Here is a 27,247-nt window from a genome sequence, read left to right as displayed (position 1 = left end):
GTCACTATGTTCATGAATATGAAATGTGTAGTTGAATGTTTATGGCATTGCAGTATAAAAGCATCTGAGCGATTTACTGAGCTTTGGCAGAGCTTCATGCTTACTTTAGTAATGAAGGAGCATGAAGTTGTCATGAATATTGATTTTAAACACAATGTCCCCGTGGGAGAGCTGAGGAGTTAAGAGCCAGACCCAGAGTGGGCCTAGTGATTCCAGTTCAGCACCTTTAGCTGCCTGTAAAACCAGGAGGGCCGTGCGTCAATTCTCTCTGCCTGGTGTGTTTTTTGCATTTAAAAACCGTTTACATTGCAAATCAGCCACAGCCAGATGAATCTGCAATATAGTTTTTATTGTGCCTTTCATTAGACTTGTCTATTTTAATTTCAAGGATGATGCGATGAGCATCATGTAACAGTGCTCCCCAGGCTATTTTACAAACTCTGTGATTGCATATCAGTCAGGACACCACTTGCATTTTAAGAGCAGTATTTTATTACACATACATAAGAGACATTTTACCCCAAAGGGAAGTAGGTTTAAATGTACCTTACTTTAATTCAGTCTGCATCGCTTTATCGGGACGCCTTGGAAGAAGGAAAAATATCCCGAATAAGTGGCTATCCCAATTATTATAAATCACATATGAGAAATCAACCAATCACAGAGCAGCATTTCCAAACATTCCTATACCTCTTGTCTTGTGTATTAAATGCACATTCATTTTGCAGTTTGTCATAATTAGTCTATGCATTTACCTTAATTTGCCATGTATCATACCTTTTTTTTGCTGTCTTAAACTACACTTTGCAATGCTTTTACCATGATATAAGTCAACTTTGAAAAGGAAAACATTTTAGAAATCAATTATGTTGCTTGAAAACATCCTATTAAAATGTGCTTTCAATTTCCATTTCCATTTCTACACAATGTGTTTCCATTATAATCTCAGAGATTGATACACTGTCAGCAATTCAAATGTAATCATGCATAAGAAAGCACATGGTATTGAATTCCCAGGCAGTACACATCTATTTTAGACAGATTTACATGTATTTATTTTAAATGAACATGAACAGGGACTTTTTTTCAAAAGAAAGGCTGCATGCAGTTACTATACTATACTACAGCTACTGTATGGCCAAAACTTTTGCATCACCCTGTAGAATGAACACATTTTGCTTCATAAAGTCAGTTGAAACCGGCTAATAATGTTACGTTAACATATTAAATTACATACCGCTTCATAGTTTTCCAAACTTAACGAGAAAGAGACAAAAAGTTGACATTTCAAAATCTAATGTGAAATATTGTACTATTATTATGGCTTCTGGTAGACTTTTGCAAGATCATTTGATTACATTATGTTAAATAAAATAGCTAAATTATGCTAATATAGGCACTTTATTTTAATTTTGACTCAATCCTAAAATTCTTGGTGATGCAAAACTTTCGACCTTAGCTGCTGTATACATTCCATAATGTTTTATGCTGTAGTATTTTTACATGTAACCCTACAATAATGAATCAATTAGACATATACACATACACATGTATAAGGTAATTTACTTAAAAAAAGACTGCAGTTTTATTATTATTATTATTATTATTATTATTATTATTATTATTATTATTATTATTATTATTATTTTTTTAAGTTTTATTTTCCAACCGAGCAGTTATTAGTGTGACACTGGAACTATTTTTGTTAGAGAGGGAAGCAGAATTTCGTTTCACTTTGTTTTGACTTTACTTATTTATTTTGGTACTGTAAGCCAAATAATAATAAAAAAAGAGTGCTTTGAACATGAATTGCTTCTGAAGTGTCCTTTATCGAAACTCTGCATGGAAAATACGTCTTTACTGAAGAAGAGCAACTTGTTAAGGTAATGTGTAATAAAATAAAAATAATAAATAATAACAATGTTAATAACTTGAAACAAACCAGGCAGCTACTTCACAATAACTTAAGACCCTGAATGCATCTCAGGCAGGCAGCAAGTATAGCTACAAAGTTGTGCGCAGTGATGCGCTGTAACAGGGCTCATGATGGAGGTCTGTCGCTGTAAAGGTGTCTCGCTGTATTGGGTCACGCAGTGGTGGGGTTGTGATGTACTGGGTCATGCGGTGGTGGGGTTGGGCTGTACTTCTCAGGGGTTTGATACTACTAACTTTTAATAGTGAAAGATATCACTGTACCGATCCTAGTTCAGGTTTCATCCCAAACCTTTTTGTTTGTATTTAGTATGTTCCAAACCTAAATTAAACAGCTGAATTCAGAATTACTTTCCTTTTATCAAGCTGCGCGCCTGCTTAGCAATACAGCATAATTTGGAGCTGTACTGGACTAGACTGCTGTACTGTGTAATTGACTGAGAAGAGACAGATTTGAGTTTAACCAATTAAGAAAGTCTGAGTTGCTGTAAAACTCAAGTCTCAAATCCAGATAACACACAGAGGGAGTTTTAATGATGTCCTCAGTGAACTATGTATAGAAAGTAAAAATGTCAAGGGGAAATGCCTGAGTGTACCAAAGATGCGTTCAGGCTTCGGCAGATGTATTATATCAAGCTTTGGCAGGAGAATATATATGCACTGACCGATAGTTAACCTATGGTATATATTGTAAGGTGATGGCTGGGATATAAACATATTGACTTGTTTGACAGAAATTGGTTTATGACCAGTTTCATGAGAAAAGCTAAAAGGAAATAGTTAAGGGGCCTCATCTTATTTTTAAACATGTTTTCAGTATAGATATAAGGGTAGTGAGACATCCCAAGATGATTCCAACACCTCCAGATCTCCTATCCACCATGTGAAGGAGTCATATACCATCACCTCCCAGCAGAAAACAGGTAACCTGGCCATTATCTTAAATCTGCTGTTGGATGCTGCAACTAAATGTAATGGAAGTTTAATACATGTAAGTTGTGCTTTGGAAATTAAATAAATGTAATCTTGTTAAGTTTCATGTATTAGTCATTTGAGTCTTAATTATACTTTATTGATGGTCATTGATAAGGACAATCACAGAATAAATGTTGTAATTATAAGACATTGAACAGTTTATACAGTTTTAACAAGGATTAATTACAGATTCAAAATCCAGTCAATTCTTCCTAGACATAGTATACTTTATAAGAATAGAAAAAAAATATCTATATACATATATACACAGTATTAAAAATGTCTTATGAAATAAAACAGTACATGTTTAAGGAAGGAAATTCACAGCAGATACAAAACAGAAATGTCACCCCGACAAATATAATTTTTAACACTTTTTAACACTTTTAACAACCATGTTTTTCTAATGCCTATACTATGCATTCAATTGCTTGACCAGTTCTTTTATATCCAGGATTTTGAGACAATCATAGCAAATAGCATTCAGGGGTAAGATTCACCAAATTATTTGATTTGTTTTATTAGTTTATAAATACAAACCTATAACAAATATAATTACATAAAGTACATAGCATACACAAATTGTATTATAATTTACCATCAAAGTGTTTTAAATATATGCACACACAAAATGTTTATTAACTTTATTAATATATGCATTATTCACAAATGTGGACTGTAAAATTTGAAATCTTCATTTCAGGAGTAAATGTTGCCAGTCTTCACAGAAACAAGTTTAAGAATAAATTAAATGGCACAGTTTTTATAATTATAAATACTATAATAATAATTTATTATCCTAGTGATGTCACTACATCATAATTGAAGATCACTGCTCACATTTTCACCAGCTAGTACACTTCTCACATCCTGAGTGGTGATTCACTACGTTAATGTTATTTGTAGTGAGTGTTCCTTGTCTTTACTCCATGGAATTTTTGACTTTTTCAAAAATGTGTCTAACTTGGGCAGCAGGAAAACAGCCTTCTCGTATAATAGTGATTGTACCTGAAAGAGAAAATAAAACTGAGTAACAGTGTTCAGTAAAAAAAGCTCTCAGTCCAGGCTGCCTTAAACAAAAGGGAACAGGAAAAATATCAAGGAAATACCTTCATCTATCTTCAAACAGTTGACCACAGTGGAACCGACCGCTTCATTTGATTCTCCGTCACACAGAACCCCACTGATTTTGTGCCCGAGACGCCTGTGGGAAACAAAAAGGAAATTATAGCATTTATAACAGTGACTACAAAATATTAGCTTTCCTACACTAGCCCAGTAGGTCCTTTAATGCAGGTAAATATTATTCTAACATGCAATATTATGTATCCATGATACAACACTTTTTTCCCATTAGTACCCAGTGGACGCTCAATAATTAGGACCAACCTCACACTGCCATGAATATAGTATCTAACAATTAGAATAGAAATGAATCTTCCTTAACGGCTGCTGTTGTGGCTGTCACCTGGTCATTAGCATACAGCACAAATACTTACGTTATCACCATGTCATGGTGTGTGCTATCAGGCTCTCCACTTGGATTGGCTGAAGTGATGGCCAGTGGTCCAGTCATATTGCACAGATGGGCGGTCACTGTGTGGTCAGGGACTCTGATCATGATGCTTTCTTTAGTCCCCACTCTGTCATAGGCTGCCCCGACTCCTAAACCAGAACCAAGAGAAGGCTGTGAGCGTGGGTCTTTGGACAGAGCCTCTCTTACAAACTAAACTCACACAGGTTTTTGGATTTTCTTAAAGGAAACAAATGATAGCCTTCCATATGAGTAAAAGAGTCAACAGATGTAGCAGTGCTATAAAAGGGAGAGTGAAGTCACCTGTGGTTTTACACAGAAATTGCCATAACACCCATAAACTATTAGACCAATGCAGTGACTGCCAGGATTTGAAACACAGACCTCGCTTTTTTCTCTAAATTATACATTCCAATTTTTGGAAGGACAAAAACATCTATTAATGTTACAAAACTAGAAACATACAACTAAACTTTCAACAGGAGTTTTAAAGTAGTTTCATTAAATTAACAGGTGTTTAAATAGTTCATATTACACTTAAGTTTTTTTTCCATTTGCCAGTAATATCAGTAATACAACTAAATAACAAAAACGTACTGTGTAAAATCCTATATACATACAAACGGTAGCTGACCTAACTGCCTGTACGGTGGCAGGGATCATTTCCTTGAGATGGAAGAGCCTGTCTGAACTCACCTAGCCTATTGAGCCACTCGCCCTTCTTGACAATGCAGCTGATGCCTCCTGGGTAGACGTTCCTCATGAACTCCCAGAGCAGGGGGCTGAAGGGGGGCTTGGCAGTTGACAGCTGCTCCAAGTTGGAGATGCAGATACAGATGGGCTTCTCCTGTGGGCGATCCTGAAAGAGGGACAGAAGTGTGAGCTGAGAGCATGGCTCTGGAAAGTGACTCTACTCCTGCCTCCATGCAAAAGAACTCTTGAGTGCTTATTTTGTACAGCACAGACAAACAAACACATAAATACGCCAGTCCATACCTTGATATTGTAGATCTTCTCTATAGCCTGTGGGTGTTTGCAGGATGCTGCCAATGCGTACACAGTATCAGTGGGAATACCACAGACCCCACCAGCATCCAGGAGTTTTGAGATGCTCAGCAGCCCACTGGTCTTTCTTGAGGTGGCGATGGAACAAGGAGGAGGAGGGGGAGTTTTGTCAGCTTTTTCCTGTGTAGCCTATAAGAAAGAGTGCATTTAAAAGCATGCTCAAATCTACAACAATCCACTTCAGCACTTTTGTAATGACCACTGGGAATTCAAAGGCTTCGTGGACATACCTTAGTTTAAGGATCTATTAAAAGTCTTTATTATTTTGAAAAAAAAACATTATTTTAAAACTAATTCCGATATAGCTGGATGACAACTTTACCTTCAGCAATGGGGGCCCGAGAGGCAGCAGCTCCTTTCTGAAGATGGAATTTGCAAGGGAGGCCAGAGTACCATACAAACAGATCAAAGAGAAGATGGCCAGCATCGCAACTGTAATGGAAAACCAACTTAGTTTTATCACCATCCTTGGAAAGAAAATGTACTGGAGTCTACAGGCAGGCTCCATAGAGGTAGTGCATGTGTGTAACAAAACAGACCCAACAATGGTAACATTGGGGAGAAACAGGAGAGATTGCCATGCGTGAACTGTGGGTGAGCCAAAAGTCTAGGATCTGTTGAGTTCAGTTCAATCAAAAGCCAAAGATGAATACTCTAGTCTAAGGAAAACATTTAGTCAAGAACTTAACCCGTTTGATTGCCAATCCAAACACAGAATATGTTTTCATTAAGGATAAATTATTAGCCATTATGTATGGTATTGGGGTGATAGATGTCTACCTTCCTAATTCAAATTGTTTAAATAACAAGTTGCTGTTAATCTTTGCTCCAGGTTTGACTTTGGGGAAGGAGAAGGGGAGACTCTTACTTTCCAGTTGGTAAGGCAGTCTGCCCAGTGTGGAGAGCAGGAAACACACCACAATCACCTCCATGACAAGAGTCAGCAACAGCAGCACAACATTTACATAAGCACCTTGAGAAAGAGAGGAAAACACACAGCAACACACATTAATATTTTCCATCCATTTACTCTGACACTTTTCACTCCAACTAAACAAACCCCTAAATGTTAGACGAAGATCCAATTCCATTAAAATTACTTACCTATAAGCATTAGGAAGCCATTAAGTACCAAGAATGCTACAGCCCCAGCTGTGAATCCACCAGCAAAATCAGTAGAAATGCCAAGTAACACACCTACAAAATAAAGACATTATTTTACTAATTTTAAAAGCAAGACAATCCCAACTAAGAAAATCATGAATTAGGTGCAGGACAGTCATGGACATCCTCAGGGGGATTTCACAAATAGAAAGTGTTTAGCTTGTTCTAGAATCCTTATATCATGTGTGCAGTCAAACAGAGCTACTCTTTTTTACAACAGGGACACACATCTTTTATTTATTACTTTCAACACCTATATACTTCCTCAACCACTTTATTTAATTAAAACAGGTTGCACTTCCACTGACATGACTGTTGCCTACTACAGGGGTTTATTATAACAAATTGGTCGATCACTGTAAAGTTATCATGTGAATTTACTTAAAAAGACAACTGGCATTGCCTTTTCCCCTTATTAAAACATACCTGCAAACCGATACCAGGTCCAGGTAGCCCAGATGGCAGCATAGCAGGATGGGATAATGGGCCCAAAGCGCCTTCCCTTCTGGATGCCCAGTCGGCTCACGTAAACCTGGATGATTGCTCCAGGGATCAGTACCCAGGGGATGGTGAGATGGAGGAAGGTGGGGTGCACGTCCTGGCTGTGGATGGCAGAGAGGGCAGCTATGCCATTGGTCACGTAGAAAAGGGCATCAGGTAGCTGTGTAACCGTGCTGCGAGGGAGGTCTTGGGGTTTCACCCAGCACCGTTTGATGAGTCCCAGGACATCCTGGAGCTTCTCTGTGGATAGTGGCTGCACCCCAACAGGGATCAAGGTCTTCTCCCCTATGGAATTGATGAGTCGGGCAAAGGTACCGTAGAGAGACAGGGCTGTGAACAAGCTGCAGATCACCCCAAAGAAGATGTAGTAGCCCCCCAGTGGGATCTGGGAGATTGTGGATACCGTGAGCAGGAGGAATAGCAAGTTATGGGCCACCTCTAGCACATCCATGTTGAGTGACATCAAGCAGAGAACAATGGCGGTCGCTAGGAAGAACCAGTCACCAACCATCCTTTCTCGCCCGCTGACCGCTCCCTCTCTGTCGATGAGAACTGACAGCACAAACTCCTCCCATGATTTCACCAGCCAGTAGGTGCTGTGCAGACAAAACTTGGTTGTGTGGTAGACGTCTTTTCGGAGGTAGGCATAGTAACTGGAGAAAAGCTGGGAGAAAGCGTTGATAGTGACCCAAATAGTGCCCACAAAGAAGGAAGGTAGGTAGCCAAAGCAGAAGAAGGCAAAGATGAAAGGAGAGATTGTGTCGCACAGGTAGCCCAGTGCCATGGGTTCAGCATATTGGGTGTTCTTCTTCTTTTCTTCCCCTATTTTTTGGGAGTTGCTGTTATTGGCCGTCCCCAGGAGCAGCACGTCAAAAAGGGGGGTCCCAAAGCCCTTGAGGATGTAACGTTGCGTGACACCTTTCAGGAGCAAGGCTGCCGCTCCATAAAGCCCACACATGAGGATCACTAGCTCCAGGACCCCGGAGACCACTAGAGCCCACCCCCCGACAAGCCCCACTGCCTCAAAGATCAGCGTCAAGGTGATGGCCCCAAAGACAAAAGGCATGATGTAGTTTACAGTGGCAGAGCAGAAGGACAGGATAAATGAGATGGAAATGTAAGCGATTAGCCCTGCTATAGCAGACTGACCGATTGGTGGAGTAGCCAATTCTGTATTTCGAAAAGTGCTGTTGGCTGGATATAGCTGGTCAGTGGTGTTGGTGCTGTTAATATAGGGTGGAAAGGCACCCAGGACTATACGGGTAGACCCATAACTGCCCCAGAGAGCAGCAAATGCGATGAAGGATGTCCCACTTAAGTGATCATACTTCCGGAAGGATAGGAGCCCAGCCAACAGCTGAGTTACCCCCCCAATCAGAATCAGTTGAACACCTGTGAAATGTAGATAGGTAGAAGTCAGAGTCCAGCAAGGTCACCTAACAAACAAACTTCAAAGTAATTATCAGCTGTGCTATTACAGGTCCAATTATTGTTGTGCTGAAGATCTTTCTTTTCTTTTTTAAAAAATTAGCATACAGGGTCACTGTATGTTCATATTGTTTTTCTAATAGAATACCAACTTTATTTGCTGCACCTCAGCCTTACACCCATGGTCTGTAAGACTGTATTGAAGCATATAAGAAACATCTTAAATATCATAGAAGAGATCAGTACAGGAATTGGTGTTTAGAGAACATGGAATCCTTTTTTGCCTAAGACACAGATAGATTGTGTTTTTACCAGCCAGAATGTGCTCCACTCCCTGGGATGGTACACCAGTCTGTGCTCCGTTGAAGTTCTGCAGAAGAACGAGGAAAGCACTGATTCCATTGGCCAGGAGGCCCAGGACCCCCGGCTCTCCATAGAACATGGCCGCAAATTCATCTGCACTCGCCATCTTCTTAACGTCAAAGCTCAGTTCTGTTGGACAGCAAATACCAACAAAGACACAATTGGTACACATTTATTATATTATCCACCACAAACAGCCAATCAATACTTTGTAGCGATGAAAGCAACCAGTCTGTACCCACAACTGCCAAATCAGCCAATCACAGCCTGTCAGCTCGACTGGAGCTCAACATCTTTCAGCAACAACAAACCCGAGAAACTGACATTTCAGTAATGTTGTTCCATTTAGATATCTGGTACTGCCCAGATAAACAATTTAAATGGATACACCAAAATGTTTATTTTCTGCTTTTCCTTTAAAGTGATTTGGAGTTCATATGCACATCTGACTGATTTTTATGGTAAACACTGAACAGCTGATCGCAAAATCAGAGTCAAACTACTTCCTTAAACAAGCATGACTGATACACAATGCTATTGAAAAAGAAGAAAAGGCTTGAACACAACACCCAGGAGTGTCGACATGCATGAGGACATTCCTGAATCTAGCTATCAGTGATCTGTCTGCCTGCCAGCCAAGGAACAGTTAGCAATACCAGTACCAACTTAATGCACCATAAAGCATACAAATGAAACTGCATAACCATGTACTAAGAATAAAAAAAAGGGATATCCACCCCATTATTTGTATATACATATACACAAACTACATAAATAAATAAACAAACAAACAAATAAATAAATGAATAAATACATGTTTTTATTAAATTGTGGGTAATATAATCTGTGTCAATAGTAAACTGAACTAAGTGGTCTTTTCAAAAACACAAACTATTTTCCACAGTGCCAGTTTATGACAGAGGCATTTATACTTTGTAAACTTAACTGTTTGTTCACGTAAAAACGTAATACATTAATTATACTGGTTTATGAAAAAGTTTGCCATTTTGATCTATTTATCTTTAGTGTTTGTAAAGGAAATATTCTGCGCAGTCTTTGTGTTTCATTTATTATATACTGTATGGTATGTGTTAATAATTATTATCACACTCATGAGGATGGGCGCCCCAAATGCATGCAGTATTTGATATATATGTTTTATAATAATCTACATTTCTACTAGTTAACTAAAATACAGTTGGTATTTTTAATAATACAAAAAATGATCACACACAATATAACATAATTTACATTAAACAAATACATTTAAATATTTTCTATATAATCAAACAAGCATTTGTCTAACTGTAAAAATATGAAACAAGATTGGTATTACAGTACCTGGCCAACAAGGTGTCTCTTCAGCTGCAGTGTGAACTTTAGGAGGTGAGAGTTTATTTTTTATAGAACCTCTCTCTCAAGCAGGGGAGGAGTCTCCCAGTGCCAAGTTCTCAGTAAGTGTCCTCCCAGAACAGAAAGAGGGTTATTCCCCAACATTCCAGACCACTTCTTGGTCAATACATAACCCATTTCCTGGTCAAATTAGAAAAATCCCCCCAATTAGTTGAATAGTTTCACTAAAAGAAGGAGGGGTTTTGGAACCTGGAGGACAATCAGCATCCAGGTATGAAAGAATATAAAGAGAGGATGGAACCACAGCAAAATATCAGCTCAGTGACAGAACTTTGTTGTACACAGCAATCTACTGAACACCATCATGCTCTCAGCACTCAAGGTAATTATTGCGCTGAAACTCTTAGAAATGTATGCATTTTTATTTTTTATTTTATTATTATTATTATTATTATTATTATTAGTAGTAGTAGTAGTCGTAGTAGTAGTCATAGTAGTCGTAGTAGTATTTTCTGTCATATATCATATTGATTTTATTTCATTTTTTTCCCTTTTTGAATTAGTTTCAGAGAACCTCAAGGCACTTTTCCTGCCTGCGACTTCTACATAAATCTGCAGTTGAAGGTAAACATTTTTTAAAAAGCTATTTAATAAAAAAAAAAAAAACTGTGTAAATAACGTTAATTTTAAGGATTTCATACCATCACCAATTCAATGGACCCAGTTGTCTTTAAGTGTTGTTATTTTAGTGCATTATTGTAGAGTTGATGCTCTGAATACTAAAGTGAAGCACAGGCAGAGACTGATCTGCTGTTTGTTGTCCTGCAGTGCAAGAAAGACCTGCCCCAGAGGAGACAATCACCAGCAGTTTTGGAGGGTTCATCCACTTGGTGCACCCGGGCCAGCTGTCAGACACTGTGCTGCACCGCAGTAAGAGGATGATCCTGGACAGCATCGGGGTGGGGCTGCTGGGAAGCAGCTCCCATGTCTTTGAGCTGGCTCTGCAGCACTGCCAGGTAATCCTTCAGCTGAGGCTTACACTGGGCTATGGTCCTAAAATAATGGCCAAAGAAGTGGGCCCTGGCTGTACAATTTTAATATCAACCATTCCTTCAGTACTTACCCCATTTTTGAAAAGTTTCTTTGAACAGTCACCGTTCCAGTTGAGGTTTGCATTGTCAAACCAGGGTGATGATAATCAAGAATTTAACTTGCTTGTTTCCATCTAAAAGAATATTGAGACCCTATAATGATCTGTGATTAACTCTCTTTGCAGCAAATGTATGCTCCAGATTACATCAGTTCAGTCTTTGGTCGAAGGCACACAAGACTCTCTCCAAGTCTGGCAGCCTTTGTCAATGGAGTTGCGGTAAGTCAGTGTATTTGTTGGCTGGCATATTTTAATGTCAGGTTTGTTTACACAGTGCTCAGCCCTTTCAAATTGTAAAAATGTAGTCCATGAAATGAGCACATTCTAGCAGCTGACGAGCTCTGCAGCTCATGTCTGTGGCTGGTCATTTCCTCATTACACTGCCTGCAACTAATTTCCGTGAAAACACCTCTTGAAATACAGCATTCCAAAATGTTAGTATATACAGTACATACACAAATCAGTAGATCTTGTAAGAGATGATGTGTTATTATTTCAACATAAAATAGTTTAAACGTTTGTTTTATCTCAAGTTTTAAGTAATTGTTTGAGAAAAGCAAACAAGAGCACTTTACAGGTTACTTAACAGATGATTAAGGAGTAGTTCTATGAGAAAGTCAAAGGAGAAAAACTTCTGAGATCTGAGGCTAAACATTTTCATAATGCAGAAAATTAAAAACCAATGTAATGCCTTAATTGTTTAAATATAATACTTAAATAATTTAATTTGTTCATTATACTGGATATTTGCCCATCAGGGAGTGACTGTATTCAGGACACATTCCATTTATCCTGTTGTTTTATTTTTTTTTTTTTGAAAAGTGAAAGCTCAGGTTTGTATTCATGTCCTTGAGGTTTCTTTTGTAGAAAGATGGGGCACTGCCAGGCTTCCTCACAATCAGGAATGTCAGTGGAGATCACACTGTACCAGGTGCTTACTGTGCCCGCACGTTCTTCTTTGCAGGTCCATTCAATGGATTTCGATGATACCTGGCACCCAGCCACCCACCCCTCAGGGGCAGTCCTTCCTGCCCTGCTCGCTATTGCTCAGATGTTACCTGGCAACGCCAAGCCCAGTGGGATGGACCTCCTGCTAGCCTTCAACGTGGGCATTGAGATTCAGGGTCGGCTCATGAGGTTCTCCAACGAAGCCCAAAACATCCCCAACAGGTGAGGAGACTGCTGCCGAACAAACTTGGCACAATACTGTAGTGCTGCCAAGAAGGAAGTGTGCCAATATTCTTCCAGCATGAATGAGACCGTGTTTGAATTTGAAAGCAAATCTTAATCTGTTTTTCAGTGGTTTTTTAGCCTCACAGTGATTATGTTGTTTTTATTGGAAATTATTACACTTTCCTAGCATGCCTTTTTTAGAAGGCATGATAAGAAACATTTGTCTACCCGAGGTTGTTTTTAAATCAGAATTTTAAAACCATTAAAAGCATATATAATGTAAAATACTCTCTCAGTTACCAGGATGGTCATGCCAGTGTTTCTCCCTTCAGGTTCCATCCCCCGACTGTAGTGGGCCCTCTGGGTAGTGCTGCTGCCTGCTCCCGTCTGCTCTCCCTGGATCGCTCGCAGTGCTCAAACGCCTTGGCGATTGCTGCCTCGCTGGCAGGGGCTCCCATGGCCAACGCTGCCACTCAATCCAAGCCTCTTCATATTGGGAACGCAGCCCGACTTGGTCTGGAGGCGGCACTGCTGGCATCCCGGGGCCTGGAGGCCAGCACACTGATCCTGGACTCGACCCCAGGCTGCGCTGGCTTTAGTGCCTTCTACAACGACTACCTGCCTCAGGCTCTGCCCTCCCCGGTGGAACAGGATCCCCGCTTCCTGCTGGAGGACCAGGACATAGCCTTCAAGCGCTTCCCTGCACACCTGGGGATGCACTGGGTGGCAGACGCAGCGTGCGCAGCACGGGAGCTTTTGGTCAACACCGTAGGGGGGTTCCAGCCCTCTATGATCCAGAACATCCTACTGAGAATCCCCCTCTCCAAATATATCAACCGGCCCTTCCCTGAATCCGAGCACCAGGCCCGACACTCCTTCCAGTTCAACGCCTGCACTGCTCTGCTGGACGGCGAGGTCAGTGTACAATCCTTCAGCCCAGCCTTCCTGGACCGTCCTGAGCTGCTCAGCCTCCTGAGCAGAGTACAGGTCGAGCATCCCCAGGACAACCCTGCCAATTTCAATAAGATGTACGCAGAGGTGCTGGTGACCCTCACAACTGGCGATGTGTTGAAGGGTCGTTGCGACACCTTTTATGGACACTGGAGGAAGCCACTGAGTCGTGACAGTCTGCTGAAAAAGTTCCGGGCCAACGCTGGGGCAGTCCTGCCAGGAGAGAGAGTGGAGGCCATCATTGATGCCGTGGAGAACATAGAAGACATGCAGGACTGCTCCCACCTCACCATGCACCTGGAGTGAAGGGCTTCATGACATCCTTTGATGACGTACACTTGAAGAAAACAATATGAAATGATTGGGGAAACGATCTTCATGCCATTTGTGTTTTGTTTTACTGTATTATTATTATTATTGTTGTTGTTGTTGTTGTTGTTGTTGTTGTTGTTGTTGTTATATAGTGCAGAATTTTAGTGATTATTTGCCAGTCATACTCAATTGTAAGTAAAGCACTGTTCACATGGATTATGCAATGTATATACTCTCAATTCTGATAGCACTGTGAATCTCACTATTGCTCTATTTATTGAATTCTTGTTATTTTATTTGATCTTTTACAAAGATTTATTGTGTGTAATTTCAGACTTTTGTATCGGGATTGCAATACTGTTGATTTGTGTAACAGGTCACTAGTTTGGAAGATATCATCTGTCAATTCAATCAATTCAATCATCAAATGTGAAATCAGTGTAATGCCCCAAGTGTGCAAATATAATACAAATGAAACAATTGTAATTGTTTTGGTGTTTATATTTTATTTAATTGAAAAAGATTATTAGTTTACAGTGTTTAAGGTGTACAATAATACAGTAATTTCATTGTTAAGTGATATAAATGTATTGTATATACTGCAGATAATAAATTGGTAAAATGAAGTGTTCTCTTTTGAAATCAATTGCTCTTTCCTCTCCTTCAAATTACATCAATAGACAAACTGCAGTGTGAGACTACAATGAGAAATGTCCTAACCAAAAATAATAACATTTTAAACTTCAAATGAACTTTTCTGTAAACTTATGGGATCATTTTTAATATTAGTGTTTGCAGCCAGCTTCTACCTAACCTAGAATCATCTGGGAATGTAAATAACCTGTCAAACTTCCCCAAATAAGTCTTTCCTCACCTAACAAAATAGTTATCTCCCCAGAAATCTCCCCAATTCCGGGTGTGGTTTATCCCTGAGGGATAGAGGTTGATTAGCTAAGAGTTGGAGCTCCAATTGAGCTGGTGCTGTAATTTGTGTCTAGCGGGTGAAACAGACGAATGCAGGGTATGCATTGACATGCATTCAGCAACAAATGATGTTGTTATTGTATGATTTAAATGTATTGTTTGTGTTGATTTAGAACGGGTGAATGTTTGTTAATGTAAAAAACCCATCCCCATAAACTCGTGCAAACTCGTCATCTCCAGATTGATTAAGTGTTTGCTAATCCGGAGATGACCACATCTATAAAAACCCGCAGCATTTGCTGACCTGGGTGGGTGCGCAGGAAGGAGGAGCGTGAGCGAGCTACTAAGCAAGCAAGTAAGCAAAGGAGAAAGTATCAAAAGAAAAGAGACAATTGTTACTTCTTTGGTGGAGGTATTTGTGTTTATTTGGCTCTGTGAGCAGTGTTTTTTGTTGGCTTTTTTATTTATTTGTGTAATAAATACACGCACCAGCGCTTCAACCTGCACTACCTGTTTTTGTGTGTCAACTTCATGATATGGGGACATCACTTATTGCAAATTTAGAAACACAATCTTCTGTCAAATATAAACCACAAATGTCACTGACCTCTTCCAACCGAAAGAGCTGCTATGACACTGCCATTTCCACGCACCTTTACCTGGTTTACCTGGGTGCAGGTGCATTGCAGAGAAATGTAATCCTACACTTCCTCATATAGGGATATATACAGTGCCTTGCAAAAGTATTCAGACCCCTGACCAATTCATCTCATATTACTGAATTACAAATGGTACATTGAAATTTTGTTCTGTTTGATATTTTATTTTAAAACACTGAAACTCAAAATCAATTATTGTAAGGTGACATTGGTTTTATGTTGGGAAATATTTTTAAGAAAAATAAAAAAACTGAAATATCTTGCTTGCATAAGTATTCAACCCCTGTGCTGTGGAAGCTCCCAGTTTACACCGATGAAAGAAATTGCCCTAACAAGGACACAATTACCTTACCATTGGCCTCCACCTGTGAACCATTAAAGTTGCTGTCACATTTTCTGGATAAAAACCCCACTGTTGAAGGATCATTGGTCAGGCTGTGAATCTGAAGGAAAATGAAGACCAAAGAGCATTCTACAGAAGTTAGAGATAAAGTGATACAAATGCATAGATTAGGGAAAGGGTACAAAATAATATCCAAGTGTTTGGATATCCCAGTGAGCACAGTTGGATCACTAATCAGGAAGTGGAAGCTGCATCACACCACCCAGGCACTGCCAAGAAAATGCCATCCCCCAAAACTCAGCGCTCAAACAAGAAGGAGACTTGTGAGAGAAGCCACAGAGAGTCCAACAATCACTTTGAAGGAGCTACAGAGTTCAGTGGCTGGGAGTGGAGTAATGGTGCACCTGTCAACCATATCAAGATCTCAGCATAACACTGGTCTGTATGGGAGGGTGGCAAGAAAGAAGCCGTTACTCAAAAAGTACCATCTGAAAGCACGTCTGGAGTTTGCCAGAAAGCATGAGAGTGACCCAGCTGCGATGTGAGAAAAGGTTTTGTGGTCAGATGAGACCAAGATAGAGCTTTTTGGCCAAAACTCAAAGCGCTATGTGTAGCGCAAACCTAACACTGACCATGCCTCAAGACACACCATCCCTACGGTGAAGTATGGTGGTGGCAGCATCATGCTGTGGCAATATTTCTCGTCAACAGGGACTGGGCATCTTGTTAAAATTGAAGGAAGAATGGATGGAGCAAAATACAGGGAAATACTGCAAGAGAACCTGCTTCAGTCCGCTAAAAAACTGAAGCTTGGGAGGAAATTCACCTTTCAGCAGGACAATGATCCCAAGCACAAGACCAAAGCAACAATGGAGTGGCTCAAGAACAAAAAGGTGAATGTCCTACAGTGGCCCAGTCAAAGTCCTTATCTCAATCCCATTGAGAATCTGTGGCACTATTTGAAAATTGCGAACCACAAGCGTCATCCAACCAACCTGAACAACCTATAGCAAATCTGCCAAGAAGAATGAGCCAAAATCACTCCGACCCCTTTCTAGACCCTTGCCATTTCCTGAACTGGACCAAAAGTGGTGCTCATTTTTTCTTAAGTAAAGAGTTTGTTAACCATTTGGAAAACAAACAAACAAAAATATCCCCAGAGACATTTCCCTTACCCCCCTTTCTCTCATTTTCACCTCTTCATTACACTGGTGTTTATTTGTCATTCTTCCTTTTCTTTCACTTTGCTTCATCAATGTGTTATTTATTTACTTATTTTAGTTTTTGTTTCCTTTAAACTTTATGCACTTCACAAACTAGACGCCCCTCTTAGATAATTTGTGCACTTAGTCTGGGGAGGGCTTGTTTAAACTTCTCTTTTAAAAAGCCACCAGGATGTAATGACTGAAATTATTTAATTTGCAAAGTGAACCTAAGCAACAAGGAGAATACATGATTAACGCTCTCTTTTATATTGTATTATGGGGTCTATTTTAAAAATGTAAATCTAGATTTTTCACGACTTTGTCACACTGTATTTGTAATGTTAATACTGTAAGTAAATCCCAGCTGGGTTAACACTGAGTTAAAGAGCAGGGGTATTTACATATGCCACTCTTTAGAAATAGACTCCTGGGTGTGTTTTGTCTCATTCGTGATTGCTTTTTCTGCTTTGATCATTATGTATTTATCAGGTTTACTAACTAATGTTTCTCAAAAAGCTCAGAAAAAAACCCTGAATTTCTGAAATGAGGTTTAACCTATGGACTAGAGGGATCTTTATTTGACTTTAATGCCCTTTTTGAAGAGTTTTAAAGAAAGACCACAAAACTTCTAACAGGCCAGCATATGTGTTGCCAGAGACCGAGATACCATCATTACATAAGCACACAATGTAACCTATATTACCAGTAAAGCAAGAAAAACTGGGTTTTCTGTAACTGCATAAAGTTTCCCTTTTGTCATACAAAATATATACATCATAATAGGATCACTTAAAAAAAACTTAAAGCAAATTGAATTAGGTGTGAATAGATGAAGATGATGTCATATAGACAGCATAGCTAGTGGCACACTTATTATCTCATAAGCATGTTAGTGCTTTTCTTTTGTTTTCTATTTTTAAATTTAAATGGTAGGTAGATTAAACTAATCAGACAGGTGTTATGCAACGGATAACCATAAATCAAAATTACAAACACCAACATACTAGTTTTTTTTAAAGCAGTAATACTTTAGTTTCTTGGTGAGCAACCCTCTAAGATTTGTAAGTTCCTAAACCATGAGGCTTTTTTTTTTTTCTTCTTTTGACTGATCGATCATACAGCTTAGTGCTAGTATGATGTTACAGAATCAACAGGTTCTGGATGTAAGGGAAATGTTAAATCTGCAACAAACCTGCTAATGTGAATGTCCTTGCCATTTCCTGAACTGACAGAGATTGTCGCACGCTGACTTTCCTCATCATGCACATTTTTTCTTAAGTAAAGAGTCTGTTGACCATGTGGAAAAAAAGAACAAAAAGGTGAATGTCCTACAGTGGCCCAGTCAAAGTCCTGATCTCAATCCCATTGAGAATCTGTGGCACTATTTGAAAATTGCGGTCCACAAGCGTCGTCCAACCAATCTGAACAACCTATAGCAAATCTGCCAAGAAGAATAAGCCAAAATCACTCCGACACTGTGTGCAAAGCTGGTACATACTTACCCCAAAAGACTTACAGCTGTTATTGCAGCGAAAGGTGGCTCTACCAAATATTAATGTGTGGGGGTTGAATACTTATGCAAGCAAGATATTTCAGTTTTTTATTTTTCTTAAAAATATTTCCCAACATAAAACCAATGTCACCTTACAATAATTGATTTTGAGTTTCAGTGTTTTAAAATAAAATATCAAACAGAACAAAATTTCAATGTACCATTTGTAATTCAGTAATATGAGAGAATTGGTCATGGGTCTGAATACTTTTGCAAGGCACTGTATATGTAAATGATGAGATGCATTCAGGGGAAGGACACCCACCCAGTGAAGGTATGCAGGACTCTCCATTACTCTTGCTTTCCAGTATTTCCTCAAACACCATTCTAGTATGACATACGTGCTGCCCTTCTACAATCTGTGCCTCATTTAAAAATCCCCTTTCTAGACCCTTGCTATTTACTGAACTGGACCAACAGTGGTGCTCATTTTTTCTTAAGTAAAGAGTTTGTTAACCATTTGGAAAACAAACAAACAAAAATATCCCCAGAGACATTTCCCTTACCCCCCTTTCTCTCATTTTCACCTCTTCATTACACTGGTGTTTATTTGTCATTCTTCCTTTTCTTTCACTTTGCTTCATCAATGTGTTATTTATTTACTTATTTTAGTTTTTGTTTCCTTTAAACTTTATGCACTTCACAAACTAGACGCCCCTCTTAGATAATTTGTACACTTAGTCTGGGGAGGGCTTGTTTAAACTTCTTTTTTAAAAAGCCACCAGGATGTAATGACTGAAATTATTTAATTTGCAAAGTGAATCTAAGCAACAAGGAGAATACATGATTAACGCTCTCTTTTATATTGTATTATGGGGTCTATTTTAAAAATGTAAATCTAGATTTTTCACGACTTTGTCACACTGTATTTGTAATGTTAATACTGTAAGTAAATCCCAGCTGGGTTAACACTGAGTTAAAGAGCAGGGGTATTTACATATGCCACTCTTTAGATCATTGAAATAGACTCCTGGGTGTGTTTTGTCTCATTCGCGATTGCTTTTTCTGCTTCGATCATTATGTATTTATCAGGTTTACTAACTAACGTTTCTCAAAAAGCTCAGAAAAAAACCTGAATTTCTGAACTGAGGTTTAACCTATGGACTAGAGGGATCTTTATTTGACTTTAATGCCCTTTTTGAAGAGTTTTAAAGAAAGACCACAAAACTTCTATTTTAAATCTAACAAGCCAGCATATGTGTTGCCAGAGACCCAGATACCATCATTACATAAGCACACAATGTAACCTATATTACCAGTAAAGCAAGAAAAACTGGGTTTTCTGTAACTGCATAAAGTTTCCCTTTTGTCATACAAAATATGTACATCATAATAGCATCACTAAAAAAAAAACTTAAAGCAAATTGAATTAGGTGTGAACAGATGAAGATGATGTCATATAGACAGCATAGCTAGTGGCACACTTATTATCTCATAAGCATGTTAGTGCTTTTGTTTTGTTTTCTATTTTTAAATTTAAATGGTAGGTAGATTAAACTAATCAGACAGGTGTTATGCAACGGATAGCCATAAATCAAAATTACAAACGCCAACATACTAGTTTTTTTTAAAGCAGTAATACTTTAGTTTCTTGGTGAGCAACCCTCTAAGATTTGTAAGTTCCTAAACCATGAGGCTTTTTTTTTTTTCTTCTTTTGACTGATCGATCATACAGCTTAGTGCTAGTATGATGTTACAGAATCAACAGGTTCTGGATGTAAGGGAAATGTTAAATCTGCAACAAACCTGCTAATGTGAATGTCCTTGCCATTTCCTGAACTGACAGAAATTGTTGCACGCTGACTTTCCTCATCATGCACATTTTTTCTTAAGTAAAGAGTCTGTTGACCATGTGGAAAAAAAGAACAAAAAGGTGAATGTCCTACAGTGGCCCAGTCAAAGTCCTGATCTCAATCCCATTGAGAATCTGTGGCACTATTTGAAAATTGCAGTCCTCAAGCGTCGTCCAACCAATCTGAACAACCTATAGCAAATCTACCAAGAAGAATAAGCCAAAATCACTCCGACACTGTGTGCAAAGCTGGTACATACTTACCCCAAAAGACTTACAGCTGTTATTGCAGCGAAAGGTGGCTCTACCAAATATTAATGTGTGGGGGTTGAATACTTATGCAAGCAAGATATTTCAGTTTTTTATTTTTCTTAAAAATATTTCCCAACATAAAACCAATGTCACCTTACAATAATTGATTTTGAGTTTCAGTGTTTTAAAATAAAATATCAAACAGAACAAAATTTCAATGTACCATTTGTAATTCAGTAATATGAGAGAATTGGTCATGGGTCTGAATACTTTTGCAAGGCACTGTATATGTAAATGATGAGATGCATTCAGGGGAAGGACACCCACCCAGTGAAGGTATGCAGGACTCTCCATTACTCTTCCTTTTCAGTATTTCCTCAAACACCATTCTAGTATGACATACGTGCTGCCCTTCTACAATCTGTGCCTCATTTAAAAATCCCCTTTCTAGACCCTTGCTATTTACTGAACTGGACCAACAGTGGTGCTCATTTTTTCTTAAGTAAAGAGTTTGTTAACCATTTGGAAAACAAACAAACAAAAATATCCCCAGAGACATTTCCCTTACCCCCCTTTCTCTCATTTTCACCTCTTCATTACACTGGTGTTTATTTGTCATTCTTCCTTTTCTTTCACTTTGCTTCATCAATGTGTTATTTATTTACTTATTTTAGTTTTTGTTTCCTTTAAACTTTATGCACTTCACAAACTAGACGCCCCTCTTAGATAATTTGTACACTTAGTCTGGGGAGGGCTTGTTTAAACTTCTTTTTTAAAAAGCCACCAGGATGTAATGACTGAAATTATTTAATTTGCAAAGTGAATCTAAGCAACAAGGAGAATACATGATTAACGCTCTCTTTTATATTGTATTATGGGGTCTATTTTAAAAATGTAAATCTAGATTTTTCACGACTTTGTCACACTGTATTTGTAATGTTAAAACTGTAAGTAAATCCCAGCTGGGTTAACACTGAGTTAAAGAGCAGGGGTATTTACATATGCCACTCTTTAGATCATTGAAATAGACTCCTGGGTGTGTTTTGTCTCATTCGCGATTGCTTTTTCTGCTTCGATCATTATGTATTTATCAGGTTTACTAACTAACGTTTCTCAAAAAGCTCAGAAAAAAACCTGAATTTCTGAACTGAGGTTTAACCTATGGACTAGAGGGATCTTTATTTGACTTTAATGCCCTTTTTGAAGAGTTTTAAAGAAAGACCACAAAACTTCTATTTTAAATCTAACAAGCCAGCATATGTGTTGCCAGAGACCCAGATACCATCATTACATAAGCACACAATGTAACCTATATTACCAGTAAAGGAGGAAAAACTGGGTTTTCTGTAACTGCATAAAGTTTCCCTTTTGTCATACAAAATATGTACATCATAATAGCATCACTAAAAAAAAAACTTAAAGCAAATTGAATTAGGTGTGAATAGATGAAGATGATGTCATATAGACAGCATAGCTAGTGGCACACTTATTATCTCATAAGCATGTTAGTGCTTTTGTTTTGTTTTCTATTTTTAAATTTAAATGGTAGGTAGATTAAACTAATCAGACAGGTGTTATGCAACGGATAACCATAAATCAAAATTACAAACACCAACATACTAGTTTTTTTTAAAGCAGTAATACTTTAGTTTCTTGGTGAGCAACCCTCTAAGATTTGTAAGTTCCTAAACCATGAGGCTTTTTTTTTTTTCTTCTTTTGACTGATCGATCATACAGCTTAGTGCTAGTATGATGTTACAGAATCAACAGGTTCTGGATGTAAGGGAAATGTTAAATCTGCAACAAAACTGCTAATGTGAATGTCCTTGCCATTTCCTGAACTGACAGAGATTGTCGCACGCTGACTTTCCTCATCATGCACATTTTTTCTTAAGTAAAGAGTCTGTTGACCATGTGGAAAAAAAGAACAAAAAGGTGAATGTCCTACAGTGGCCCAGTCAAAGTCCTGATCTCAATCCCATTGAGAATCTGTGGCACTATTTGAAAATTGCAGTCCACAAGCGTCGTCCAACCAATCTGAACAACCTATAGCAAATCTACCAAGAAGAATAAGCCAAAATCACTCCGACACTGTGTGCAAAGCTGGTACATACTTACCCCAAAAGACTTACAGCTGTTATTGCAGCGAAAGGTGGCTCTACCAAATATTAATGTGTGGGGGTTGAATACTTATGCAAGCAAGATATTTCAGTTTTTTATTTTTCTTAAAAATATTTCCCAACATAAAACCAATGTCACCTTACAATAATTGATTTTGAGTTTCAGTGTTTTAAAATAAAATATCAAACAGAACAAAATTTCAATGTACCATTTGTAATTCAGTAATATGAGAGAATTGGTCATGGGTCTGAATACTTTTGCAAGGCACTGTATATGTAAATGATGAGATGCATTCAGGGGAAGGACACCCACCCAGTGAAGGTATGCAGGACTCTCCATTACTCTTCCTTTTCAGTATTTCCTCAAACACCATTCTAGTATGACATACGTGCTGCCCTTCTACAATCTGTGCCTCATTTAAAAATCCCCTTTCTAGACCCTTGCTATTTACTGAACTGGACCAACAGTGGTGCTCATTTTTTCTTAAGTAAAGAGTTTGTTAACCATTTGGAAAACAAACAAACAAAAATATCCCCAGAGACATTTCCCTTACCCCCCTTTCTCTCATTTTCACCTCTTCATTACACTGGTGTTTATTTGTCATTCTTCCTTTTCTTTCACTTTGCTTCATCAATGTGTTATTTATTTACTTATTTTAGTTTTTGTTTCCTTTAAACTTTATGCACTTCACAAACTAGACGCCCCTCTTAGATAATTTGTACACTTAGTCTGGGGAGGGCTTGTTTAAACTTCTCTTTTAAAAAGCCACCAGGATGTAATGACTGAAATTATTTAATTTGCAAAGTGAACCTAAGCAACAAGGAGAATACATGATTAACACTCTCTTTTATATTGTATTATGGGGTCTATTTTAAAAATGTAAATCTAGATTTTTCACGACTTTGTCACACTGTATTTGTAATGTTAATACTGTAAGTAAATCCCAGCTGGGTTAACACTGAGATAAAGAGCAGGGGTATTTACATATGCCACTCTTTAGATCATTGAAATAGACTCCTGGGTGTGTTTTGTCTCATTCGCGATTGCTTTTTCTGCTTTGATCATTATGTATTTATCAGGTTTACTAACTAACGTTTCTCAAAAAGCTCAGAAAAAAACCTGAATTTCTGAACTGAGGTTTAACTTATGGACTAGAGCAGAGGTTCCCAAACTTTTGATTGCCGCGTACCCCCTTCCAGACCTATCAACTGTCTGCGTACCCCTAGCATACAGACTTATATTTTCATGTTGTTTTTAATATATGCTTTCATAATACACAGATTTATACACATACACAATAATATACTTACAATATAAATGACTATGATAATATAATTACGGCTTCTGATTTTAGGGTTTAACCGATAAAACACCCCTGATACAAAAAATAAATAAATAAATAATTAAAAAAATCTGTGTATAATAAACACCAGAAAAACACTGGAAATATACTCAATTCACATAACTCAAAAACCTAATACATAAAAACAAAAACAAACTACCTTTCCCTAACTTGTATTGATTAGTTCTGAATACTTTCTCGACTGGAGGCTTGTTCGCGGGATTTAAAGCTATATTACAGTTAAGATACGTAAGATTTAAAACAGAATTGCAAATTGTGGCGAAATGTAAAAAAATGCCTAAACACAAAAAACCCAGAAGAATGTGTCCATGACCACAGGGATTTCGTTGTGGAAGACACCAAAGGAAAGAAGGTACAAAGTGTGGTACTGTACAGTTACTACTTTGTGACAGAAAAAAACAAGCATTTTGTAAAGTACAGTAACAGAAAACAATAATTTCATACAAGTACATAAAAATCGAAAGCTCTGAAAAAATGATTTACATAAAAATCGAAAATAGCTCATAATAAGCACCAAAAAAATGTAATTAATAAAAAACTAAAAACATATGTCATAAATATAATACATTTAATTCGCGTTGTACAGTTATTGGTGGTGAGAGTTCTGTACGTCACTGTGCCTGTGTATCCTTGTTCTCATTGTTACCTCTTGGAGGTTTGCAATAAACGAGCACACCACAGTGTTGATCCCAAATGCCCCGCTGCTGCGAGATTGTCTTGCATGGCTCTGTTTGTTTCTCCATTTCACGGCAGAAATTAAAATGAATTTCCAATGCGTTTTAAAGTTTTGTGTGAGTATGACAAGTCTTATGAAAATGCAAAAAACAAAACAAAAACAACAACAACAAAAAAAATGTTCGCCATTACACAATTTGTCACGCGTACCCCCTAAACACGTCTCGCGTACCCCTGGGGATACGCGTACCACAGTTTGGGAACCTCTGGACTAGAGGGATCTTTATTTGACTTTAATGCCCTTTTTGAAGAGTTTTAAAGAAAGACCACAAAACTTCTATTTTAAATCTAACAGGCCAGCATATGTGTTGCCAGAGACCCAGATACCATCATTACATAAGCACACAATGTAACCTATATTACCAGTAAAGCAAGAAAAACTGGGTTTTCTGTAACTGCATAAAGTTTCCCTTTTGTCATACAAAATATGTACATCATAATAGCATCACTAAAAAAAAAACTTAAAGCAAATTGAATTAGGTGTGAATAGGTGAAGATGATGTCATATAGACAGCATAGCTAGTGGCACACTTATTATCTCATAAGCATGTTAGTGCTTTTCTTTTGTTTTCTATTTTTAAATTTAAATGGTAGGTAGATTAAACTAATCAGACAGGTGTTATGCAACGGATAACCATAAATCAAAATTACAAACACCAACATACTAGTTTTTTTTTAAAGCAGTAATACTTTAGTTTCTTGGTGAGCAACCCTCTAAGATTTGTAAGTTCCTAAACCATGAGGCTTTTTTTTTTTTCTTCTTTTGACTGATCGATCATACAGCTTAGTGCTAGTATGATGTTACAGAATCAAGAGGTTCTGGATGAAAGGGAAATGTTATATATGCAACAAAACTGCTAATGTGAATATTCCTACACATCAGATATAAAGTTGCTTTAATCGGTACACATGTAAATTCTGGTCAAATTATATAAAAACATGTAATTGTAACAGTAGCAACGTGTGCATCAAAAGAAAAAGTATTGACCGCAATAATCTATAACAATGTAATTGGCTTCCTCCACTTTCTTGACACAAGGAAGTTGACTAGCTGGAAAAAAGCACCTGTACCCAGAAATTATAAATGAATTACTCATATGTTTAATGTAATGCAGATATTCATCTGTTAAAGCAAATTCAGGTGTTGTCTTTTTATTATCAAATAAAACACTCGTAAACACTCAAAAAATGATCCAGCGGGGTTTAAAAAGCAGCCCTGGATCTGCTGGGACTCTGACTTTGAGGAGACAGCTGTGAGGGTAGAGAGTGGCCCAGTTTACAGAGTGCACTGCGAGTGAAAGGGTGAGCTCAGTGTGATTGTAATATACTGCACTAGAGCTATAGTGCACAAGGGGATCTAGAAAATAAATTGAGTTGGGTGACCTGAGATTTAACAAAAAAAAAAAAAAACAGTGAGCATGGCGAGTGAGGGAACAGAGGGCTTGGAGTGTGAGCTAAAATTGTATTGTGTAAACTAAGAGTGCGCAGAATGAGAGAGTTTTTTAAAAAAAAAAGCCAGTTTAGATAAGGAATAGAGATTTAGGCAAGTGAACTTTAAGTGCTAAAAGAGTGAGCAGAAATCCTGCAAAGTGGGAGTGTACAAAGTGTGGCACGTGTGCTGTTGGGAAAAAGTGAGTGTGAGTAGTGAGAGAGTGTCAAGCGGGTGTGAGTAGTGTTCTGAAAACAGGGGAATCTGTGTTCTGAAGAGAGTAGAGAGAACTCACATTGCATAGCATAAGCTGTGTGCGTGAATGTGAAGTGTGAGCAAGGGAAGAGTAATTCCTAAGTTGTTGGGCATGTACAGAGTGAGCTCAGTGAGTGAGCTGGAAGTGCTGAGAGTCAGTTGAGACAATACAGAGTAAACTAGAAACAAAGAGAGCGAACTTTGAGGGAAACAAGGGCGTGAGCTTGGAGCTGTAAGTACCTCCAATTCAACTCAACAATGCGACCGTGGCTTCCTAACAGGGGTGCCAGCGCTAGACCCCAAAGAGCTGGAGAGAGCTACAGAGGGCTTCAGTAGACTGGAGAGGGAGTTTGGTGAGTATATGCCTAGGATGTTGTTTGGTTGTACAATTTGAATAAATGTAAAATCTCTTAATTTGCCATGGCTTGTATGAATGCACTGCTGAGTGCCTGTCCTCACCTCTATTACTCTCTCCACTGTAGGGTTGGAGTATGCCCAGTACAGTCTCCATAACGTGCACTTGAAGTACCGCTGGGTGATGTCTCTGGCCACCCATCCCAAGGTGCTGGAGCCAATCAAGGGGATCCTGGGACCCAACGTCATCCTCCTTGATTCACGCTTCATCTGCAAATACCCGATCAAACAGAAGAGCCACGAAGCTACCTGTGGAAAACAACAGAACAGCAGCACTCCCTGTGGAGAACTGCAATATCACA

General features: G+C 38.3%; 3 protein-coding genes across 3 annotated transcripts; 1 reads left to right on the top strand and 2 right to left on the bottom strand.

Annotated features, from left to right (window-relative positions):
- Nucleotides 1-2,982: 2,982 nt before the first annotated feature.
- LOC131697814 (putative threonylcarbamoyl-AMP synthase) lies at nucleotides 2,983-6,475 on the bottom strand. The gene is made up of 7 exons (XM_058989232.1): nucleotides 6,375-6,475; nucleotides 5,829-5,938; nucleotides 5,438-5,635; nucleotides 5,138-5,300; nucleotides 4,407-4,572; nucleotides 4,017-4,111; nucleotides 2,983-3,915 (listed from the first exon to the last, which is right to left on the bottom strand). The coding sequence occupies exons 1-7, from the start codon at nucleotides 6,436-6,438 to the stop codon at nucleotides 3,830-3,832; spliced, it is 882 nt and encodes a 293-aa protein (XP_058845215.1). The 5' UTR covers nucleotides 6,439-6,475; the 3' UTR covers nucleotides 2,983-3,829.
- Nucleotides 6,476-6,587: 112 nt separating this feature from the next.
- On the bottom strand, nucleotides 6,588-10,379 carry LOC131697813 (uncharacterized). Its single transcript, XM_058989231.1, has 4 exons — nucleotides 10,304-10,379; nucleotides 8,912-9,091; nucleotides 7,097-8,563; nucleotides 6,588-6,703 (listed from the first exon to the last, which is right to left on the bottom strand). Exons 2-4 carry the CDS (start codon nucleotides 9,066-9,068, stop codon nucleotides 6,603-6,605), a joined length of 1,725 nt encoding a protein of 574 aa, XP_058845214.1. The 5' UTR covers nucleotides 9,069-9,091; nucleotides 10,304-10,379; the 3' UTR covers nucleotides 6,588-6,602.
- A 186-nt stretch (nucleotides 10,380-10,565) lies between these two features.
- Nucleotides 10,566-14,527, top strand: LOC131697812 (cis-aconitate decarboxylase-like). The gene is made up of 6 exons (XM_058989230.1): nucleotides 10,566-10,697; nucleotides 10,879-10,939; nucleotides 11,144-11,331; nucleotides 11,592-11,684; nucleotides 12,430-12,635; nucleotides 12,971-14,527. Exons 1-6 carry the CDS (start codon nucleotides 10,680-10,682, stop codon nucleotides 13,893-13,895), a joined length of 1,491 nt encoding a protein of 496 aa, XP_058845213.1. The 5' UTR covers nucleotides 10,566-10,679; the 3' UTR covers nucleotides 13,896-14,527.
- Nucleotides 14,528-27,247: the final 12,720 nt, after the last annotated feature.

This window comes from Acipenser ruthenus, chromosome 16 (genome assembly GCF_902713425.1).
Source record: "Acipenser ruthenus chromosome 16, fAciRut3.2 maternal haplotype, whole genome shotgun sequence".
In the NCBI taxonomy this organism is placed as follows: Eukaryota; Metazoa; Chordata; class Actinopteri; order Acipenseriformes; family Acipenseridae; genus Acipenser; species Acipenser ruthenus.
The sequence above is the reverse complement of the archived record's forward strand: the minus strand, read 5'-3'. Positions and strand labels throughout refer to the sequence as shown.